The sequence below is a fragment of the Micrasema longulum genome, unplaced genomic scaffold (genome assembly GCF_059751315.1).
Source record: "Micrasema longulum isolate JH-2025_06_02 unplaced genomic scaffold, ASM5975131v1 h1tg000162l, whole genome shotgun sequence".
NCBI lineage: Eukaryota > Metazoa > Arthropoda > Insecta > Trichoptera > Brachycentridae > Micrasema > Micrasema longulum.
Window position 1 is genome coordinate 211,578 of NW_028277367.1, and position 24,247 is coordinate 235,824.

Sequence of the window (24,247 nt, forward strand, 5' to 3'; positions counted from 1 at the left end):
ACTCTATTTTCTTACTTAAAAAAAATAAAAAAATCTTTAAACTATTTTTATGTTTATTATTTTATACGTATACAGTATTATGTCTGTACTCTTCTTATTTGATTATTAATTAAAACTAATGTCTGAGCACCCGATGACAAACTATTATTGAATAGTTTATCGGGACAAAATATATCTTAATACTTTGTTTTCTTTATAATGTATTATAATGTAATAATATGTATATTTTATTGAATAAAGACTCTAAAAAAAAAAAAATAAAAAAAAAATAAAAAAAAAATAATAAAAAAAAAAAAAATTCAATATTAGATCTAGCTGTTGTCTATAAAATGCATATTGCGTAGTCAGCCAGACTTCGAAAAATCATCGAAATTCTTTTGACACATAATCAAGTTATTATAACAAATAAATTAAGGTATTCTTTACAATAAAGTACTCTAATATAAATATAAAATAATATGTTCAATACATAATGACACAACATACATCAGGGTTTTACTAGGACTGGCTGTTTTCTACAAAATGCACATTTTGGGTTGTGTGGTCAGTCAGACTTCAAAAATCATTAAAACTGGTCAAATACATTATGTAATTTTTAATTGTATTATGAAAAAAACAATTATCATTTATCAAAGTAAAAAACATTATATATGTAGTGTAGATATGATTCACTCTTTTCACAAAAGTGCCGCTTTCTGGATAGGTACGTTACATTAGATCTCTCAGACCCATTTCACGCGATCGTCAAAATCCACACGGGACTATAAAATAACATAGGGTGGATTGATTCTTTTTGTACTATGGCTATTTATGTATTATTATTTTTTTATTTAATGGCAGGCAAACGATCTTATCAGTATACAATGAGGCCGACTAATCTCCACTCTATTTCCTTTTGTCCCTTTTTTACCTGCGAGAATCCACTAAGTAAATAAAATAAAAACAAAACAAAAAGAGAATAATAAATAACAATCCACCCGAATTTTACCGTGACTTGGGGATTTGGACGTACGTGTGAAACGGGTCTTCCGATTGGTGCGTTAAATGTCAATTTTACATGTATCGTGCCATACATTCAGCCCGGTAAAATTAGGGTGGGTGGATACTTATTTATTAGTTTCTTCATTTCTTTAGTTTCTACTCGCGAGTAAAAATGTTGATGTTTCTGGGTTTACGTTTACCAGCCAATTAATAAAAAATGCAAAAAAAAAATTACACGATAAAATTTAATCCACCCTATGGGATTTTATCGGGCCAGATGGATTTTTGCTGTGGTGTGCAAACGGCCAAAAGCCTTGAATGATAGTGACTCTAACAAAGCCTAGCAGGTGTGTTTCATTGATAATTTTTTGCTTGTATTTAAATAAGGTCATTTTAAATGTATCTGAAAATACGATTCATTACAATATAATTGTTTTGGAATTCTTACCGTATTTTACACATTATTTTTTACTGACAATCCATCATGATAATAACAAAGAAAAATATTTTCAGACGCTAACTAAAAGATTTTTGTTTTATGTTTTTTTTTCAATATATTTAGTTTTTTTTTTTTTTAATATCCCTACAGAGATGAGGTAGAATTTTTTCAAATTCAGGATTATGGATATTCGAGCGTTTACAGGGCTTATGACCTGTCATTGGCTGGGTTAAGTGGCCACTTTACGTATTTACAACATTCCCCATTCCGCTTATTAGCGAATATCGACACAGGTAACATTTTTTTGATTTTTGTATATATGTTATTAAATGAGAAACCATTCGCAAGCGTGTTGGAGCGCCATCTATGTATTGATATTGAAGTTAAGTATTTTAATTAGCATATTACTTTATTTTATGTATTTAAGACTCTTCCGAGTTAAATTAAGTACTAGTAATCGCCTGCAGATGACTCTGCAATTTATTTTATACTTATATTTTGACCAGATCTTATTACACAACATTATTTGGTACGTGTATTTTGTACATACACAAATCTGGATTTCTCCCAAGGGGGAGTAGGTATTAATAAAAAATATATACCTACTCCCCCTTGGGAGAAATCCAGATTTGTGTATGTACAAAATACACGTACCAAATAATGTTATATTTAGTTGTATTGTTATATTTTTTTACATTTAATTATAATACTTATTAAGCCGTAAGGACGCCGTATAATATTAAGATGATGAATCTCACCCAAATAAATAAAAGCTTTTTAAATTTATTTTTACTTTTTTGCACCACAACAGACCAGTAGACCTAATCACAGTGGTTAATTACAGTATAAATCACCCGGATTCGAAAAAAAAAGTCATTTTTGCGTTCTCACCAAGAATCGAAACCGTAACCTACCATGGATACACGTCTTAATCATTACACCACGAAGGTCGCCAATAATACTATATTTGCTGAAATTATATATAAAAATAGTAAGGAATTGAACTATTTTTAAAAGATTAAATAGAAACACAAAGCTCGTTGTTATGGTGTTTCATGACGCACTTTTGATTATTCATGGTGAGAGTTAATAACCATTTATCAAGAAATAAAACGGATAAATCACAGGTTACAAATCTAACGCTCACGGTTTGTTTTCCACAAAATCCAACGTAACTATTACCAAAAGTACTAACCATACCTGACTGTTATTATTTGAAATTTTATACACATACAATCTTAATATGATTATAGGTAATAAACGGACTCCATTTTAGTTTTTAAAATAAAATATCGACCACGAAACATTTCATTGAGATTCACCATTTATAATTTATTTTCAATATTTTAATACATTTAAGCGTATTTTAACATAATTTAAAACTTTTTTGGATGTAAGTTCGTAAGTTCGACTCGTTCCGAAGTTTCTTCTTCCGTTACAGGCTCCATCTTCTGGGTAAACTACTGTATTAGTTTATATTCGAAGACTTAACTTTGTGGTTATTAAATTTAAAATAATAAATAAATAAATAATTTAAAACAATTTTGTTTTTAAACACTTATTTTTTTTTCTTTTCTACCGACCGGTTTCAAAGGTACACGAGCATTCAAAGCTACAACTAATTACGCATACAAGTTAAGTATACCTCGATAAAGAAGCTTGTGTAGTTTTGAAACCAATCGCTAGAAAAAAAAATGGTGGTTAAAAACAAAGATGGTTTACTGTAACAGTGTATATCCAGGTAAAGCAGTCGTGCTTTTTTATTTTACTAAATTTCCTCATTAGCTACAAGTCTTGACTTTTTGTTGGAGTTTCATAACAGTATTAAAATAAAAATTTAATTCATTGACAAATTGAAAGGTGGTTATTATTTTTTATGTTTCTACTCTAGCGATAGACAAAATATATTAAAAGAAAAGAAAAAATAATTATATAAAAATAACTAGAAAGATTAGTAAGTTTTTGTCTGCGGTGGAATACTGCTACTTAATGATTTAATATTATAGATTTGTACAAATGTAGCTAAACTGGCAATAATCACTACGTCAAAAATGGTACACAATATTTATATTCAATGGAGAGTATTAGAGCGTTTCTACGTAAAAATTTAGTACAGGACTTAATACACAATGCCCAAAAACTAAAGAAACTTTAAAGAAATAATAAACAAATAAAATGAACTAAAAATAAAATACCGGCAAGTCTTCTTCTCCGAAATTGGAATTTCCCCTCCACTCTACTCACCAACTCCATCCTTACACAATCACCACGTCATTATCTCAACAAGGATGTCGTACTGTCTTCACGGAAAAGAAAACAAAATTAATGTACAAAACATGAATTAAAACAAAATGTAAAACAACCGAAAATAAAATAGAAACGTATAACCACATATAAAAACATTTAATACACTGATAATGAAATATTTCTTGTTAAAAACGTAATGATATAAACGGTTTCAGCTATATTCTTGAAGAATATGCAACTTTTTGAGTAAAAATAGTTAACATACATATTACAACAAAGATGAAGAACATTTAAGAGAAGGTAATATGGAAGTCTAGGCATCTGCAGGGCTTATGACCTGTCAATGGCTGGTTTAAGTGGACACTTTACACACTGTGTAACATTCACCATTATGCCTATATTTGAACATCTATATTCTTTCAATCCTTTCATCTGTTGATGCTTGTGAAGTTAAAGAGCTGAAACCTTTATTTATGCGGGTGAGATTCATCTAATTGAATTATTTTTTCAATTTCACGCCTGGCAACGCCTGAAAATATTATTTTTTCAATTTCTATACTTCTTCATGAATCTTACCCGCAAAAATAAAGGTTTCAGCTCTTTAACTCCACAAGCATCAACAGATGAAAGAATTGAAGGAATATAGATGTTCAAATCTAGGCAGAATGGTGAATGTTACAGTGTGTAAAGTGGCCACTTAAACCAGCCATTGACAGGTCATAAGCCCTGTAGATGCCTAGACTTCCATATTACCTTCTCTTAAATGTTCTTCATCTCTGTTGTAATATGTTAATATAAACAGCTCCCCAGGGAGTTGAATCCAGTCCTTGTCTACACAAATTTGGACAAACTCAAAACATTGTTAACATACATACATAATTAGGTAAACAATGAACAATGCTTTTTTTTCTTTGGTGTCGCGTGACTTATTACTATGGACATGTGCAAAAAAGAAGAGGGGGAATATTTTTTTTATTTATTTAACTTTTTGTACATAATTTTATTTGTACATTGGCGGGCCTTTTGCCAAGTGGCAATTTCTTCCAACCAACCAATAAAATTAAAGGTTTTTTTATAATTCAAGTTACAGAACATATTCAATAATAAAAAAAGATTAAAAAGCTTAAGATATGTAAAAATAGAAATAAACGTATTTGTTTATGAATTAACTTAAATCGAAACTATTACTCAATGGGGAAAAGGAAAAATGAGGAAAAGGGAAAGGAGGAGAGATTAAGGAAGAGAAAGGAGATGTTTCTTCAGGCGTGATTTATACAGAGATAATAATACATCCTTATACTAATATACTAATACTGCATTATTTCACGTTCAACATAACGAGTAACTTTAACAATATTATTTGTTTTTTCATTACGTATGTGTAGTTAAACATGTTTACGAGTACTAACTTATACAAATACATATATATTTGAACGTGTATTACATAAAAGAGTATATGAAAAGAATGAAATCTATCTAGTCGACACGTGATTAACTACTCAACAGTTTATCTAAAAGTTAAAATGAAATTTCAAAATCTACCAAATCTACCATACAAACAAATAACAAATTACAACAGAGATGGAGAACATTTTAGAGAAGGGAATATGGAAGTCTAGGCATTTGTCATTGGTCAGATGGAAGAATTGAACAAATATGGATAATCAAACATAGGCAAAATGGTGAATGTTACACAGTGTGTAAAGTGGCCACTTAAACCAACAAATGACAGGTCATAAGCCCTGTAAAAACCTAGACGTCCATATTCCCTCGTTTTTTTTTTAGAAAAATAATGAATTTATTTAAAAATATATTATTAAATTTAACTTCGTTTTCTTGGTACGTATTTTTGTTTATTTCTTTATATATAAATTATACACTTGTGGATTTATTGCCAAATTCTTCCAACCAACTGATAAAATAAAGGTGTTATTAACATTATTTAAGCTTTCATATTGCTCCAAAAAACGTATTATTTATAAAGTATTTTTGTAGCATTATTTTTCTTTTTCATTATTACCTAGCTAAATACTAGCTTCTTTATGTTTGTGTTAAATTATTCTCAATTTTACTTTGTTATTTTAATATTTAGAACATAAGATTTTTTCACGTTAATTGTTATCTTTTATTTGTCATCTACTATACGATATGTTTCTTTTTTACTTTTTTGCAGTTATTTTTTGTTATATTTTACTTTAACTAATTTGTTTAGTTTTAATTATTCAGTTGAATTATAAAGTTATATTTCATATTATATATGACATAATGAATTGTTCATTTGTATTATTTCTGTAAAACTTTTTATTGTAAAAGGTTCTTTGAACCGTTGATATTCGAGTATGAATAAATAAATAAATTTCCTTCTTTAAAATGTTCTCCATCTCTGTTGTAATTTGTAAATCTTAATGACTCCCGAGGGGATGAAATCCAGTCTTTTGCCTGCAAACATTTGGACAAACTCAAATATTGCAAAAAAATTTACTTAAAACCTAGCTCAATAAGATAACAAAATGTATATCGGAGGTTTAAAGAACGTCGAAGTTCCAATTAATATAATCAAATTCGTATCAGCCACTATTTGACCTCACGGGGAGGTCAAAATACATCGAATCATTAATTGATGACGACTCCAGCATATCATGATGTAAATCAAGGTCTCAAATTGGTGAACTATAAAATCACTAAAAAATCGAAGTTAGTCGGCTATTCGTTAAACTCGTTAGTTGGTACGTATAATTTATTGTTACTGCAGTGTATAAAATAATGCAGTGACAAACTACATAATGTGCAACGGTTATTTGTAACAAGCTGAAAAGGAACCGCACCCAAGTGCGCCATTATCTTCCCTTAGAACTAGGATAAGTGCACTTTACACTTTCAATATAAAATTCGCGCAGAGAATATGACGTGACCAACACATGCAAAATGTTATGGACTGTGAAGCGTTGCGAAAGCCAGCAGCATAGACAAACTTTTAATAAGATTAATAAACTACGAAGTATCCAAAAATGTGTAAGAGATATGGAGATATTAAATTAAAAACAATATTGAAATTACATTAATTTATTTATAGAAATATTTGCAGAATCACTTGGTAAAGCGCCCTTGAGGTATTATATTACAAAAAAGGCGCTATATAAGTTATCCGTAATAATAATAATAATGGAGTAAATTTATGAAATTGAAGCTACAATAATTAAAACATAAAGTTTTAGTGTTGCGTATTTGCGCCACTTTTGATAATACTTGAATCATTCCATTTTAGAAAACTTAAAAGTTGTAACGCCTGAAATGGTTAGCTACAGGCAACAGTTGAGTTAATTCTTGTTAAATGCTTCAAACCAATGAATAAACGAGTTGATTCTAATTTTTTTTCCAAGTAACCTCACAATATTAATTAAAAACATTGAAATATTTAATGTGAAAAAAATATTTTAAGCGCCGTATTCGGTGAATCTTTCCTTTTTTATAATTATGCTGAACGCCTTTTCTAGAAATCGTCGGAATGTTTGGGAGTTAATAATACTGAGAATCTATGTATAAAAAATGAATCATTGTTTCGGAAATAATTAATTGTATTAAATTAGCTTAGAAAACTAATTCAAATTTGGAGTATAAGAGTAATAAAAGTCAACTAACTTTTTTGCACGCAAAATGTTTTCACAAAAATTACACTATTTAAACACCAAAAAACATAATACACAACGACCTTAAAACATCTACTTAAATGATTTTAATACCGTTAGATTTTCAGGGCACACGAGACTTGAAACAGTTGAGGTTTTATCAGTTTTCATTTTTAGGAAATTTAAAATGGATATTGCGCATTTAAATGATATTAATTCACACAAATTCAAAAAGAACTATGTACGAGTAGTTACGACTGACGGTCATTAGAAAAACTGAGTTTCAAATATGATTATCGCTTTATACAACACACGATCGCATGTCTACATAGATATTTGGAAAACGTATATACACAGACAATCCCAATATACAGAGTATTCATAATATACATACCATTCTTATGAATTCAAATATTTTATATGATATATTCAAACACCATAACATAAATACCACATACAAACGCACAATATAAGTTTTAAAAAATTATTTTATTATCAGGCTCGCATATAATAGTGATTTTAAAAAAATATTTTGTACCTCGAAATAGGGCACGCATAAATATATTTTTGTGTGTGCTCTAAAATTGTATAAAAGAAGCTTTGATAACGTTTTTAACTGTAAATTACAAACAAAGAAATAGCTTCTTTTGTCAGTAAGAATAAACTATGGAAATATATATACTGGTTAAGGAATTAGTGGGCCTTACTCATAAACTTCGTATAAAGTTACGCCTAGGCATGGTGTAAGAATACAGATGGGAATCCCATCCTTATTAAAGTGTTAGAATAAGGATGGTATTCCTATCCTTATTCTAACACTATGCCTAAGCGTAATTTTATAGCTATTTTTATTTATTTATTATTAACCATGCTAATTATTGCATTTAGCCGGCGGATGGCAAGCCAAAAGTCAAGAAAAGCAGTCGCCATAGTAATTGTAATTTAATTTTCCCTTTTTTGTATTAGATACTCCTTACTGTTTTGCAAATGCAATATATTGTATTATTTTTTATAGTAAACGCCGATTTTTCGCCAATAAACTGTATTATTTATTTACGAGGAAAACAAAAAACAAACCGACACGAGCGTAGGCTTAGAGATTACACACGCGTTGACTTATGACTGCGATAACTTAAGCAATGTTCATTATTGTTCATTGTGATCGCTCAAATGTTAAGCATGTTTTGAGGCACGTCGATAGTTATTTGCGATGCAGCGTATTTCTTTTACTTGTTATAAAGGCAAGGGATCATTACTACCCTTATATGTGTATCATCTATATAGTGATGCTTAATAATTTGTAAATATGTATTTTAACTATTGCTAATCGAAACAAAAAATATTTATTTATCTGTTAATTAAATTATGTATTGTACCATATACAATAAATGTTTTTCTATTTTTTTTATTAAACTATTTTATTTTTATTTCTACTATAAAAAATAATTAATAAATTGAATCGTAAAATTATTAAATAAATAAATTAAAATTTTAGATACGCGATATTTTCTTTTTTTTTTTTTAAAAAAAAGAAATATTTGCGTTCTTATGATTTACCCAAATATTTCATTTTGAGGGCCATTTTCAACGAGTTGTAAATAACTCACTATTAGAAAATGGAATCGAGTTGGGGTAGAGTGGGATTCGAACCGCGGACCTTCGGTCCGTGAGTCCGAGACACTAGCCACAGGACCACAACCCGATTAAATTATTAGATTATCTTTACTTTGTTACACCATGTTTTATTCAATAACTTATCTGCATTGTATTTCTTGACATGTATAAATTTTTATTATGTATTTTGTGTATTGAAGTGTCAAAATATTTATAATAATGAATTGATTTTAGTACGCAAGAGTCCAGACTTAATACGGAATATTCTAAGAAGTCGGGATATAAAAAAATATATAATAATGGTTTAATAAAATAGTGTATTAAAAAATAAATTTGAAAAAGCTGTCTTACGGTTGGGACGCCAGTCCAGGGACTGTAAAATATTCTAGTGTAAAAACACCCATTTAAAAATAAATATAATTTTTAAAAATGTATCGTTTTACGCGTATTTTTAACATCTTTTATATAAAAAGTTTTATTACGTGTCATGAAGAATACATCGTGTGTATAATTTAACCAGAATCCTAAACAATATAGTTACTTTCAGGTACCAGAAATGATCAATACACGCTGCGGTTGGTGTACCAATGCAGTGCCCTATGCACCACTACGTGCGATAAGGTAAACTGATGATGATGAATTAAAATACAATTTCACTAATAAATGTTGGCAGATAATCTCAAATTATTAAATTCAAATACTTGAAACAACATCATTATACTTACAGAGGAATATTTTTCTTTAATGAAATGAAAAAGGATAATAAAAAGTACGGTCAGGAATAAAATATATTTAAGAAAGAAGTGAAAAATAACATCTATAATTCTTCTTTATGTAACACTGATTGAAAACATTGTTTATATATTTTTTGTAAATTATTTATGTTATTCTAAAAATATTATTACTTAAAATAAAATAAACTATTGTAAGACGTCACTCCCCACTATGTACACAAGAATTGTTTATTTCTTTTACGTAATGGGAAACTTTAATGTAAATATATGTATTTGATTACTGTAAAAAATTGTATTTAGTTGTAGTATTGTATTTTTATTTGTTATTAATAAAAATATATATATATATATATTTAATAAATTCATTGAAAATTACAGGAACTGAATAATTTTTAAAGGGAGGTTTTAGAAGCCGCCTGTAGTCAGATGTGCCTTGCAATGTGTACTCTACAGACTTGGATATTGTATTTCGAAGCCTTAGCGGATGCTAAGTAGGCGATAACATACAATACTCTATAATACCCTCAGAGTACAGAATACACGCAGCTCAACCTAAATACTTCAGAAATAAAGAAGAAGACGGACGCTTTCAGTATCCCCGAAAAATTTCAGGACGGCTCACCGAAAGAAGATCCCGGAAATAAAGTTATTATTCCGAATCACAAGGACCTCGATTACAATGTGAAGTTAACATTTATCTCAACAGGGAAAAATACGCAAGGGTTTGTCATGTTCATAATACTAGACACTCCAATAAGGATCTGATTCTACAGAGAGGAGTCAATACTTTTTTAGCTCAAAGGCAGCAATATTATATAGGCCCGAGGGTATATAACCTTATCCCAGTTTCGTGCAAATGTGATGGGATTGCCAGGCTGAGGAAGGTGTTGACTGCATTCTTAATCCGTATTGGTCGGAGGGAGTCAGAGAATTTGTTGTCCGATGTAGAAGGACGTAAGCTGGTTGCTTGTTTTACTAGTAATGATTTGGGACTTAGGATATAGAGATTTTGGTATTATTTATGTTTTCTCTGGATATTCATTGTCTACCTTTAAGACTGAAAAAGCACACATTATGATAAAACTGTAAATACTTTTAAATATCATTATAAAATACATAATTTACTGCCTTAGAACGGGGAAGCTATCCCTAGTTAGGCAGTTTAGATGAACCAACAGCAAAAATAAAAAATATGTATGCTTACTTTTACTACTGAATTAATTTGTTGTATAAATAATTACTTGTATATTGCTGTAATAAATATGTAAAATAATAAAATAAAAAAAATCTTGAATTTTATCTACAAATTAAAATTAAGATTTCTGTATGAAAAACAGAATATGTATAAATTTTTTTCTTCTAAACATGTTCGATCATAGGTTACAGACGAAGATACTTTAAATGTTCATGCAAACATACTCATTTTCATACACAAATGTCGGTTTTCCTTTATAGACAGTCGACCACTCTGTTAACTTTCGATTGTAATCGGGGCCCGGCTATTTTATTTTATTCGAGAAACCGACAGTTCTACATACATATTTATAGTAAACAACATATATATTGTATAAACTCAGAACCAATACCAGGTTTTCACAAATTGAACAAAGTTAAATACAGTTATTATAAGCACCCGCTTATTATCATCATACACCAAAATTTTGAAATTAAATTTAGACACGATGTGGACAGTAAAGTATGAATCAAATTGCTATCGAAGCGATATAAACAAGCATTAACATCAACTAGTTAATCCGTAAAAGAACATTAATTTAGTACATTTTCCGAGCAATAGTGAATAGTTACGTTTCGAATGAGTGCGTTACGAGTCCGATGCCAGCAAAATACGTTTCAGTAAGATGTATGTACGTCCAATTATTGTTGTATATAGAACATTTTGATTTGAATGTATACTTAAGTATGTATATGAATTACACTAACATGCAAATACCACTATACACCTTCACCATAGTAGTTGTCAGTTTTGGCCATTTTTTTTATCAAAAGAAAGAATTTTCGAGTCCTTGCGATTAATCAAAATAGTTTTATTTTTTGGGTAAGTTTCAACGAGTTGTAAATAATTCACGATTAGAAAATAAAAATCATGGTAGAACAGGATTCGGACCTAGAACCTCTTTATTTGAGTTATTTAACTATGCTATTTTTAAAAAAAAAACTGTTTTTTTTTTATTTATCAATAACATTGGGCATACATTTATTGAGTACAAAGACACAGCTTAAAGTGTCACAATCAAGAACGACCCATGCCTGTGAACTTGCCCAGACTCGCTATAATATCCGTGTTAATTCGGGGCGAGTAATATACGAGTATGTATGTAATCTGGTGTATCTTATTTTTATTTATTGTATTTATAAAAAGAAACATGTTATCCACAACATATTAATGATTAATTTGGTAATTTAATAAATAACATGGAATAAAATACTATTCTTATACCAGGCGCGTGCGGTGAATATTATCAGTAGGGATGTTGACAAAAAAAACATTTTTTAACATTTAGTGGGTGTGATAGTACATATAGGTAAATATCTTATTATGAAAAATTATTACATAGAGTCACTTTTCTAATGTGCGCTTGAGACTGTATTATTGTATTATGAAAATTATCTTATGTAAGTTTTCCATTATAATAATAGTGATTAATTGTTGATTATATATAAATTAACGGAGCACAGGAGCAGACGCGTCAAGCGGAGAAGCTGTAAACATTTAAACAGTACCTAAAACTCGAGATGTTCTAAAATTTTGGTTTAATTTCAATAACACTATTTAAAACTTTATGCCAGCTATACGTTATTAGAGTCGATTTTTCTTTGCATTACTCAACAATACAACAACGTTATGAACTTTAATGCGCGTGCACGGAAATTCCAACATTTGTCATAAAACTGGACTCCAAATGAAGATTAGTATCCAGATTCCAGCGTATCAAAGAAATACTATCAACTATCAATGCCAAAGTACCTTGATAAAGGAAATGCGCATATGTGATTAAGTATGAACGAGTATACTGAAAATATTGTTTAAAATTGTAAATTGCGTGCGCACGAACATTTGCTGCGATAATTTTAGGAACATTTTTAGATTTTTAATTTTCTATAATAAAATACATATTTAAGGGATGCGCCGCACCCACAGTTTGTATGAGCCTGTTAAAGGCCCGTCCTATTATAGACTCGTAGATTTTTTTTATCCCTTCATATAGGATGTTTTTAGGCAATACTTAAAGATTGTTCTGACGTTTTGACTTGCGTTACAGAGGCTATTTTTCGAACTTTGCCTAAAAAATATATGTTTATAATAATAAATCACACATAAGTCGGTTAGATAAAATTCTAAGTGGTAAAAAAAAACACGTGATCTTTAAGAAATCTGAAAAACGTGAAAACAACTGATATTTTATACTTATCTTTGAAAAAAACTATTTTAATATCCACATATAGAAAACTCTAACAGTTACTAGGGAGTAATTCAACTTCTTCTTCTAGGACCAATTGGTTTTATTACGATATTTCAGTTTGTCCAAATGTTTAAAAATTGGAGAATTGTTTTTAGGCGTTGCCTAGTATGTGTAATATTTCAATCAAATGAATATCTTCACAACAATAAAGGTTTCAATTCTTAACCTTCACTAAAATCAACAGATGGAAGACTTAAAGAAATATGGATGCTCAAACATGGGCAAAATTGTGAATGTTACACAGTGTTTAAAGTGGCCACTTAAACCAGCCAATGACAGGTCATAAGCCCTGTAAATGCCTAGACTTCCATATTCCCTTCTTTAAGGTATTCTCCATCCCTGTTGTAATTTGTTGATCTTAATGACTTCCGATGGGGTGAAATGTAGTCTTTTGTCTACTAACATTTGGACAAACTCAAATATTGTACATATAATTTTATTTTACAAAATAATTAAATTTTTCACTAAAAAGTTTCCACACTTTTAGAATAATATTTAAAAATTGAAACAATTTTAACGGTGGAACACTAATATTTTTATTATTTAAAATAGTAACAAATATACATAAAAATCGTAAGAATTTTCTTTACTGCAGGCTTCAGTTAAATTAATCCATTTCAAGGTATTTACTTTTTAACTGCCTAGGTTATAAGAGTCTAATACGAAATCTAAAAACTTTAAACAATAGGTCGAAAACCGGGGATGGAAAAACTCGAAGAAAGCGAGTTTTTTTTCAGGGCGCATTAGGATTGTGGGAATATGATCCCAGTTAGCGTGCACTAAAATGTGACGTCAAATTACGAAATTAAACGCCTTTATAAGTGTTAGGCTCTCAGTGTAATACGGCTTTAACAATTGTCATGAAACAGCACACAATGCTCTTTAGGGCAGGTTTTTTTGCTCTGCGACGAACAATTTTTCTTTGTAAGTGCAAGTGAAAATCGCCACCCCCAAGATATGGGTTCTCTGATGCGGTAGGCAAACTTTCGCTAAAAAATACATCACGTAAACTAAAAAGCTGTGCTTTATTTTAAAATATTTGTATATTTCCTAGTTTAATAGAACACGTGCATAAATAATAAATTGGACAAATTCAAGAAATCATAAAATGTAATAACATATTTCATTCGAATCAGTTACGTCGTTCCACAAAATAAACACCATTTCGATCAATGGTACGGCGGTCTGTGTCCATGTTTTACTGGCCAACATGATCAGAAAGATCAATATTTCAGGATTTAGATATTTTTAATTTACGATTTAATTGTGTTCTGACTTTACTCTTTTCTTTAATTTCTTGAGTTATTACACAAAAACTGTGTCTTACCATAACAACGTTTTTGATCGGCGAACTTATTTGTGAATTAAGTCGTCTGTTTCCAAAACCCGCCATCTCCCTATAGCGGCCATAGGGAGACTCTCAATTATGATATATAATCAATTTGATAACGATAAGAAAATATGTCGGGATTAATTTAAGACGGACAATTAAACCGTACCGTACCGACAATGGTCCATTGTGGCAAACTACTTTACTATGAAAATACACTGTCGTAGCTAGGTCATAAGCGCCCCTGGCAAGATTTGAATTTTGCGTCCCCCGAGACTTATTTTTTTAAATTTATTTACATATATTTTTAATTTTTTTAAATTTTATTTTATTTATTACAGGACTCACCGAGACAATCTACATGGCTTGTCGGTGAAGATTACACTATTTGTATAATAATAATAACTAATTACTTAACTATAAGGAAGAGAAATAGAAAGAAGGCTGTGGATCTGCAAAGTGAGCCCCCCTGAGGATTGCGCCCCTGGTAGCGGCCCGCCTGGCCAGCCCCTAACTACGACACTACATAAATATATTGTGGTATTTCATTTCAAAACAACACAACAAAACAAACAATCACGCCGTTTCCCCGTATAGGTAGTCAGAGAGGATAGAACGCCACTTTGGTATGCCTTTGCAGATAGATCTCGCGTCTTCTACATTCTTACATATATTCATGCATGCAGGGCGATTATTTCGACTTTTGATAAGTCGATATTCAAGTATTTGTTGATATACAGCCTAAGCCAATTACAAAAGATTTATGAAGAAACATATGTACAAGAAACTAAACAGAAAAAACATAAAACAAGGTAGCAAAAAAACAAGGGTAATAAAATAATGGTATAAAATATATTCATAAACACAATCAACATATACGACTTCGAGCTAACCCATGCCAATCCACCTTCATGCCACACTGTATTTACGACTTATAGATCTACGAAAAGTCGGAAGATCTATCCCAAAGAATTCCAAGTCATGCTATGTACTCCTCGTTTTCTGCATCCATCAACATTCACAATGTAAATCCTTTTGGACATTTTTTCCCTTTATATTAATTTGGCCTTACATAATACACGAATCTAGACATTTGTACACGCGCCGTACAAAGAAATACTGCACATTCGCCTGAAAAATCGCGTTTCGACAGCTTTACCATAGACGAATGTGAATTTAAGATTGTATGCTTTTTGATGTGAACATATCATGTGTGTACTATTTTTAACTAATTTGGAGTTGGCGAGGAAGTTGCATAGTTTACAACTATACAGAATAATATTATTTGTAAAAATAGTTAAAAAATCATTACTCTTGTACATCCTATGTCATATGTTTAGTTATAATTTAATGTTAACGGTCTTCTTTGAACATAACATCGATAGAATAATTTACGCGTGTCTATTGATTTGGTCTATGCCAAATGTACATAATATTTTTCTGAGAAATATAACATAAATAATGAATTAAAAACATGATGAGCGATTTTCTTTGACAACACATCGATAATTTTTTCAACTCATAATGTGTTCACGTCAAAACTGCCGTGAATAATAAAATATGACATGACATTTATGAGCCGACCGCAAACGGTGAAGAAAAAAATGTTTACCTTGAATATTATGTAACACGAAAAAACTTAATTTCATTCAAATCGATAGAAAAGTCAATGTTGAAAAAAAACTATATCATCCATGTAAAAAAAATAGAAATTCTTTGAAAAACAGACGTTTGAAACAGACAAACAAAAGGACCAACAGTAATGAAATAATAGAAAAGATGGAAGGTAATGAAGTAAAAAACAAAAAAAAGTATATTTTAGAGAACGGGATATAGAAGTCTAGACAGGGTTTATGACCCGCCAATGGCTGGTTTAAGTGGCCACGTTACACACTGTGTAACATTCACTATTCTGCCTATATTTAAACATCTATATTCCCTTCTCTAAAAAGTTCTTCATCTCTTTTGTAATGTGTTAATATTAACAGCTCCCTAGGGGATTGAATCCGGTCCTTGTCTAAAAAAAATTGGACGAACTAAAAAAATCTTTAATAGCGAACTCAAAATATCTACTCCCACAACAAGCACACTACATTCCACATACCACATTCTACACACGACTCTTCAACCACACAAAACAATAACAACACAAACATAAGTAAAATCATTTTCTGTATATTCTGCTGTGTACGTTATTGGTGCTGTGTCAGGTTTTTTTTTTTTTTTTTAATTCAGGAGATAATTTAAATAATTAATCTTTTGATGATGGATTTTTTTACTCATAATAATATATAATTTTATTATAAAAAAAAATTATTTTTTTTTTGTTGAAACAAAGTCATGTAATCTTAAACAGAAATGAAAAATACTATTAAAAAATAAAAATCATATCTTCAGCATAGCACCGTGTGGAAAACATTTAACATAAATAAATTACTGTTTATCAACAACGTTTTCGCCATAGGATAATACGTGCATTAGTGAAAATGATCATTTTGCCTTCACGCATAAAAAAAATTATGCGTAAAATATGCTCTTTACTCTCGTTGTTTTTAATTTTTTTTAATGTATTATTGTTTAGTATTAATATATATAAATCGTAATGTAAACTTTTTAACTTGCCTTTTAAAGCACTTTTTTATATTTTTTTTATTATCTTCCTCTTTTTTAAAACTGCCATTTTCTTTAATTTACCTTTCTTTTATAAATATTAATATTCATGTATGTTACAGATGTTATGTATATTTTTAATATCAAAACTGTTAACTATATTATATACTTTTTTCGATGATTTTGTTTTTTTTAATAGTATGTTTTTTTTTGGTTTTATTGTAATTTAGTAAAAGGTTCATGAAACCGTAAAAAAATGTGTATAAAATACCAAAACAGTATCCTATATTACACTACCGGGTGCGGACGGATAGGGAAATTATGATGATCAAGAAAATACAATGAAGTTACTTTTGACTGATTCGTTTCTAAAGATAATTATGTGTTTCACGGCAGTTTCACACCAATGCTTCAGCGATACTCACTTATGTAGTCTGATATCCAAGAATTCAAAGAACTTTGCACTTTTTTAAAGAATTACAAATAAATATGAAAGGCACGTGAACACACAATACACAAATCTATCCTCAGTTTTCAGTTTTCATCTTGTTACGTTTACAGGAACAACTATGTAAATCCAGGAAAATATTCACTGAGAGCTGACAGGGTCAAAACTAAACGCTTTCTTTCCTATTTCGTGGTTAGATATCCAGTCTATCACGCGAACACAATAAAACAACAAGAAAACAACGGCATAGGTAAAAATAAGAATTTGAACTAGCATTTTGGTTATAAAGAACGCTTAATTACTAGTTTCTGAAGAAACTTGCATGGAAAAATAACCACCCGAGACAGCAGCACTGCAAAAACTGAAAGAAACCATACATGATCACAGTATCTTCCCACCTACTCGCCTACCCAGCTTAATGCGGACAATTTAATATATATTTTTACGTTAAATAACACTGACGCATTTCTCCAAGACACTCAAACACGTAAGTTTCATGAAAACTGCGTCTTATATGTAAACTGTTGAACACACATAAATCAAAATCTAATGACAGTTTTGTTGATCTCAATTTTATTTATTATATAATATTGCGTATAAGTTGTAAATTAGTTTAACCCTGTTCATGATAATAAACAATAAATATTTTTATAAAATAAATCCTCCCACTGTAACATAAACCGCCATCACGTGTATCCTATAACATTGTTACAACATAACAAATAAATAAAATTAGATTGTCCCCAACTTCTTGAGAAAATTAAAATTCGTATCCCTCAGCGCACAACTCGGCTGCAGCAATTGTTTCATGTTGGAAGATCAAGCACAAATAACAACAAGAATGCACCTTTTCCCAGAATCTTAAATAGTTATAACAAACATTTTTTTTGAAATTGATATATATTTTCTAACTTTAATTAACTATAAGAAAAATGCCAAGGCTATAATTGCAGATAATAATCATTACACTTAATCAGTACTATCTATTTAACATTTGTAATTTGTTATATACTTGTACATTTGTATTTATGTATAAGAGGAAAAGCTGATCTGAAGCTACTCCGTGGGGATCCGTAAAATGATTTTTTTTTTTAAATTATTTAAAAATTATAATAATAAATTGAATTTTGTACTTTTAGTTATTATTAATTTTTTTATTTTTTGCAAGTGATATGATACGGAGTGGCTTAATACAGGTACGCTTTTTTTAAATTTTTACATTCTATTTAGTTTTTATATAGAAAACTATAATTGGCCTAAAATTTTGGTTTATTTGTATATACTGTATTTTTTGTTGTAATGGCTGTTGTTTTCTTTAAATAAATAAATAAAAATAAATTGTTCTTTTCCGTTGCGCTGAAATATTTCTGTATCTCTTTAGACTTGTTTTTTAAATGTACCTTTAAAACTAGATATATCTCTTATTTTTTATTAATTTATTATTTTTAATTATACGATTATTTTATTAAATGAAAGTGTTAATAAAATAGTTTATTAAACAGTATAATATGTAGTTTAGATCCATACGGAGATAGATAGAAATTACTAGTTAGAAATGGCTGACCAAAGTTTTGAGACATCTGAATTAATTTGTTACAAATAATTATATACGTAAATATGTATATATATTTACGTGAAATATAAATACAATGGTTACTAGTTTTAGTATTTAAGTTGGTATGCAAATTATCACAACGTTTGTATTAGTTATGGAACTGAGAGACTGTTAAATTAATCCGTCCGTCCATCTAGCGAGAGAAAACCAATATTTTTTTTAATTTACACCTTTGTAGAATTGAAGAATTGAAATAGAATTGAAGTAGAATTAAATCAAGTTGGGGTCCTGTGGCTTGGGTCCCGGACTCACGGATCAAAGTTCCGTGGTTCGAACCTCACTCTACCCCAACTTGATTCCCATTTTTTAACAGTAGGTTATTTACAATTCGTTGAAAAAAGCCCTTGAAATGAAATATTTGGGTTAATTATAAGAACTCAAATATTAATTTTGTTTATTTTTTTAGTCTCGCTCTATAGAACTAAGATTTATATGTATTTCAAAATATCTGGTCTTTTGGTTAATGTTACGAGATGTGTATATTTTTTCGACGTTTGCGCCGTTTGCAAGAAGATTTTTTATCACAGTCTTTTAAGAGATAACTATACCTGTTTTTATTTTGTGTTTGGAAGTACATATTACGTAGTATTACCAGTAATGGGTAACCTTTTTAGCTCGGCGTGTCAAAATTCTGAATAAACCTGGCTTGACCCGGGCGGCGTGTCACATCTAGAAATATTGATCATTTCTGCAGCTCTAGTAAATGAAAGAGGTACGACGTAAGACTTTTAAACGAAGAAAGCGCATGGCTCTTTCTCGGGCGAGGATCTTCCGTAAACGAAGCGTGTCATCAAAAATGTCTGGCGTGTCATAGGTTACCCATCACTGTATTTATGCTTATTATTTAGTTAGATTTACCTTTGACGACACTGTCCTGACTTTCCACTCCGTTAGAGCGCGCGGGCGGGGGCGGCGGCGGCGGCTGCGGGGCCACGGGCAGGGGGGCCGGGGCGTCGAGCACCCGCAGCCGGCGCAGCTCGAGCTCCGCCCTGCGCGGGGGGCGCACGGGCGGGGGGCTCTCGCCCGGGGGCGGCACGCGTGCGCTGATGGACGGCGGCGGGGTGAGCGCCATGCCGGAGGACGCGCTGCCGGGGGACGACGCGCCGCTCAGGGACACCCAGTCTCCGGTGCCGGAGGACACGGGGCTGGTGGGCCAATGGGGCGGGCTCGCCGGCATCCGTCTCCTAACTGCTGCTCATCCAACCCATCCCCGGTCCGTTCTGCGACGATTTAGCACGTTCAATAATCTTGCCTCGCGTGCGTGTTAGGAAGCTCCCAGTTTATTGTTAATCCGACACCTCGCGATGTAGCCAGCGATTTTGTTAATTATCGAAGTCGTAAAAAAAGCAAATGAAATAAAACCGTGCATGATGCGAAACAAAATTACTATGCATAAAATAAAGTAATGTTGTCGACACGATAAAGTACAGTGTCGTTTCTAGGTAGCATTCCTGGATGGATTTTGATGAAATTACCGGGGAACATAGATGCAAAATTCAGGTTGACTAATGCAGATAATTACATCGACGTCCATTCATAAATTCAGAGTAGACCGTATTTAAACATTATATTGTTATTAACATATTACAACAGAGACGAAGAACATTTAAGAGAAGGTAATATAGAAGTCTAGGCATCTACAGGGCTTATGACCTGTCAATGGCTGGTTTAAGTGGCTACTTTACACACTGTGTAACATTCACCATTCTGCCTATATTTAAACATCTATATTCCTCCAATTCTTTCATCTGTTGATGTTTGTGAAGTTAAAGAGCTGAAACTCTGTTTTAATATGTTTATATAAACAGCTCCCCGGGAGTTGAATCCAGTCCTTGTCAACAAAAATTTGGACAAACTCAAAATATTGTTGATAAATCCTGGTCCATAAAGAAGTATAGAAATTGAAAAAATAACATTTTCAGGCATTGTCTAGTATGTAGGTGAAATAATTCAATTAGAAGAATCTCACCCGCATAAATAAAGGTTTCAGCTCTTTAACTTCACAAACATCAACAGATGAAAGAATTGAAGGAATATAGATGTTCAAATATAGGCAGAATGGTGAATGTTACACAGTGTGTAAATTGACCACTTAAACTAGCCATTGACAGGTCATAAGCCCTGTAGATACCTAGACTTCTATTTTACCTTATCTTAAATGTTATTTATTTCTGTTGTAATATGTTATATTGTTAGTTTGAACTTGCGATAGTGCACGAGATAACGAATTATTATATTAATTTGTTTCAAACAGTTATCTTAGTCGATATAGAAACACCAGGGCCCCGATTACAATGAGAAGTTAACAGAGTTATCTTCGACTGTCTATACGAAAAATCGATATTTGTGTACGAAAATGAGTATATTTGCATGAACATTTAAAGTATATTAATCGGAAACCTACAATTGAACATGTTTAAAATAAAAAATGTTTGCATATTCTGCTTTTAATACAGAAAACTTAATTTTTAAAAACCATTTATTTTACCTGGTAAGAGAAGAAGTATAAAAATTGGAAAATTGTTTTCAGGCGTTGCCTAGTAGGTGATTTGGTTCAGCCGGATGAATCTCACCCACGTCATAAAGATTTCAGCTCTTTTACTTCACAAAAGTCAACCAACAGATGGAAGAGTTGAGGAAATGTGGATGTTCAAACATGGGCAGAATGGTGAATGTTAAACAGTGTGTAAAGTGGCCACTTAAACCAGCTAATGACAGGTCATAAGCCCTGTAAATGCCTAGACTTCCATATTCCCTTCTCAAAAGTGTCTTCCCTCTCTGTTGAAATAAATTAAAATATGAACAACTCCCTAGGGAGGAAATCCAGCCAGTCTGCAAGCATTTGGACATAATCAAACATTGCAGAAAACTTAATTTTACTTTGTAGATAAAATTAAAGACAAATGTTAACATCCCATTGTAATCAGAGCCCAGGGGGGCAATTAAAGAATTATCTTCGACTGTCTATAAAGTAAAATCGATATTTATATATGAAAATGTGTACATTAATATGAAAATTTAAAGTATCCTCGTCGGTAACCCGTAATTAAACATGCTTAGCTATTATATTTTTCATACAGAAAACTTTATTTTACTTTACAGACAAAATTGAAGATAAATACGTTTATGATTCATATCATTAATTGGAGTGCTTTCACACTTATATATTACGCAGACGGGGTATAGTCTAAGCTTAAAACCGAGTTATATTATAAACTTTACATTTTAATATAACAATAATAATATTTGGCTGGCTTACATAGCGTCATTATTGTGAAAAATCACATCAAGTGCGCTTAATGTGATACGTAAACTTACATTCTAACTAAGCTAATATTACATAATACTATTTTTTTTATTTTAAAATTGAGGGTATGATATACGAAAGAAGTGAGATCTCAGTTGAGATCTGAACTGACTGGGACTGTCGATGATTCGCAAGTGTGAAGGCAATTGGTTGACAATCCAGGCAGAGAAGCCGATCTCCGAACCGAGTATTTGGGCAGCGCCGGATTTTGACAAATTTTCCTCTGCCTGAATCAAATGCTGAGATAGAGTAGATTTTCTTTGACATGCATTTTTCCAAATACAGAGTTCCGGTCCAGCTACAAACTTTAAAATAAACGCAATAAGTTATCTACGAATATGTAGTAAACAGATTATTATGATGCACGTATTAGGAAGCGTTTCTTTCTTAGCAAAGCTTTCGTGGCAATTCGACATCTACAAAAAAAGTGAAAACGAATATTATTATTCATATAGAATTCAGTTTTATTATTATTATTGGATACGTTTTTGTTGATTTAACGTGAATTTAATCGTTTTTTCGGGCTGAAAGAGGTTATATCGAAAACTCGCCAATTTCGGTTGGAGAGTATCGATTTTAATGTTCCGGGTGGATACCTCCGACAGTAGAACAGACTGCTCTACCTCTAGAACCATCCTGCTTCTGGTCGTGCCGATAGGAAGAACAGTCAGGCAGCTACACAGAATCACTTTGGAGACCGGCATCTTTCACATCATTGAAACTATGTTTAAGACGCAAACACTCTTGATATTGGAGAGTATAATCCCTTCATAATATCGAGCCATCGCTCAAGGGTTTCTGGCCTGATATGTGTTTTATATTTTTAAGATATTTTCTTCGTGCCGCTGCGGATATCTTAATCAATATTCTGAACACATCCTGTGTTCTTGTCCCTTTCCCCCTCTCTATGATTACCGAATGGGGCATCTCGTTACTATCCGTGGCCCTGTTAAAGGTCCTATTAAATATACAGATCTGGTGGCTTCCAAAAAGAAGTTCAAGGCTTTTGAAAAGTTTCGTCGAATTCATCATGTCCAATCAATTTAATCTAAGTAAGTGAATAATTTACTTTCCTCTTTTCTCAGCCCGAAGAAGTGCATATTATGTACTTCTGGATTACCTTCTTTCAATGCAAAGATGCTAAGGCTACCAGATTACGGAGAGCTTCTTTTCTCAACGAGCAATTTTTCCGTGTATGTGGGCACCACCAAGGAGACATATCTTCAGATGCGGTGTGCGGTATGTGGTGGGCAAGCTGTTATTTTGGTCCAATAAAAAAATAATTAGAATTTATCCTTTACTAAAACATTATTTCTACCTCAAAAGCTATTTCTCCTATTATTTGAGTGTCTACGTTAAAATTGGTACACAATGTTAACTGAATGTTATTAACAGGCATTAGGACATTGTGGAAAATTAGTAAAGCGTATCTAACAAACCAGCATTTTTAATGATTAAGGGCGAATAAGGTAGATGCTCTCTTAGCAGAAGCGCGAAACTGTGAGAGCGGAGTGATGTTTTGGAAAAAACTTAAAACCCTTGTTATTCTCTAAATCATTTGATTAAATCCGTAGCATGAGACGATAAAATAAAACGTTTTAAGTCTAATTAGAATCAATATAAATATAACCATTCAATATAACGAACATATATTTAATATTATGAAAATGGCGCTATATTTACTTGTTTATTTTACAATTTTAGTCAGCGTTACTTTAGGGGGTTATTATTTAACCCAATAAGTAGTAAAGACTGAATATCTGGTAGAATAACATTACGAATGAAAAGTTAATAAACGAAATGAGAGATGGCTA

At 31.2% G+C, this 24,247-nt stretch overlaps 1 protein-coding gene across 6 annotated transcripts in view; it reads right to left on the minus strand.

The window, feature by feature from the left end:
- The window catches only part of ATP8A (ATPase phospholipid transporting 8A1), a 154,477-nt gene that overhangs the window by 72,600 nt on the left and 57,630 nt on the right, over positions 1–24,247 (minus strand). For 3 of the 6 annotated variants that reach the window (XM_088242730.1, XM_088242729.1, XM_088242731.1), the window contains exon 2: positions 19,985–20,346. The exons of 1 other annotated variant lie outside the window; for it this stretch is intronic. In XM_088242730.1, the coding sequence (XP_088098856.1) occupies positions 19,985–20,303 (319 nt within the window). In that variant the 5' untranslated portion in view covers positions 20,304–20,346. Of the gene's footprint in view, positions 1–3,615; positions 3,721–7,306; positions 7,476–19,984; positions 20,347–24,247 lie in introns of those variants that run through there. 2 more of the 6 variants (XM_088242733.1, XM_088242735.1) reach the window with 2 other exon arrangements.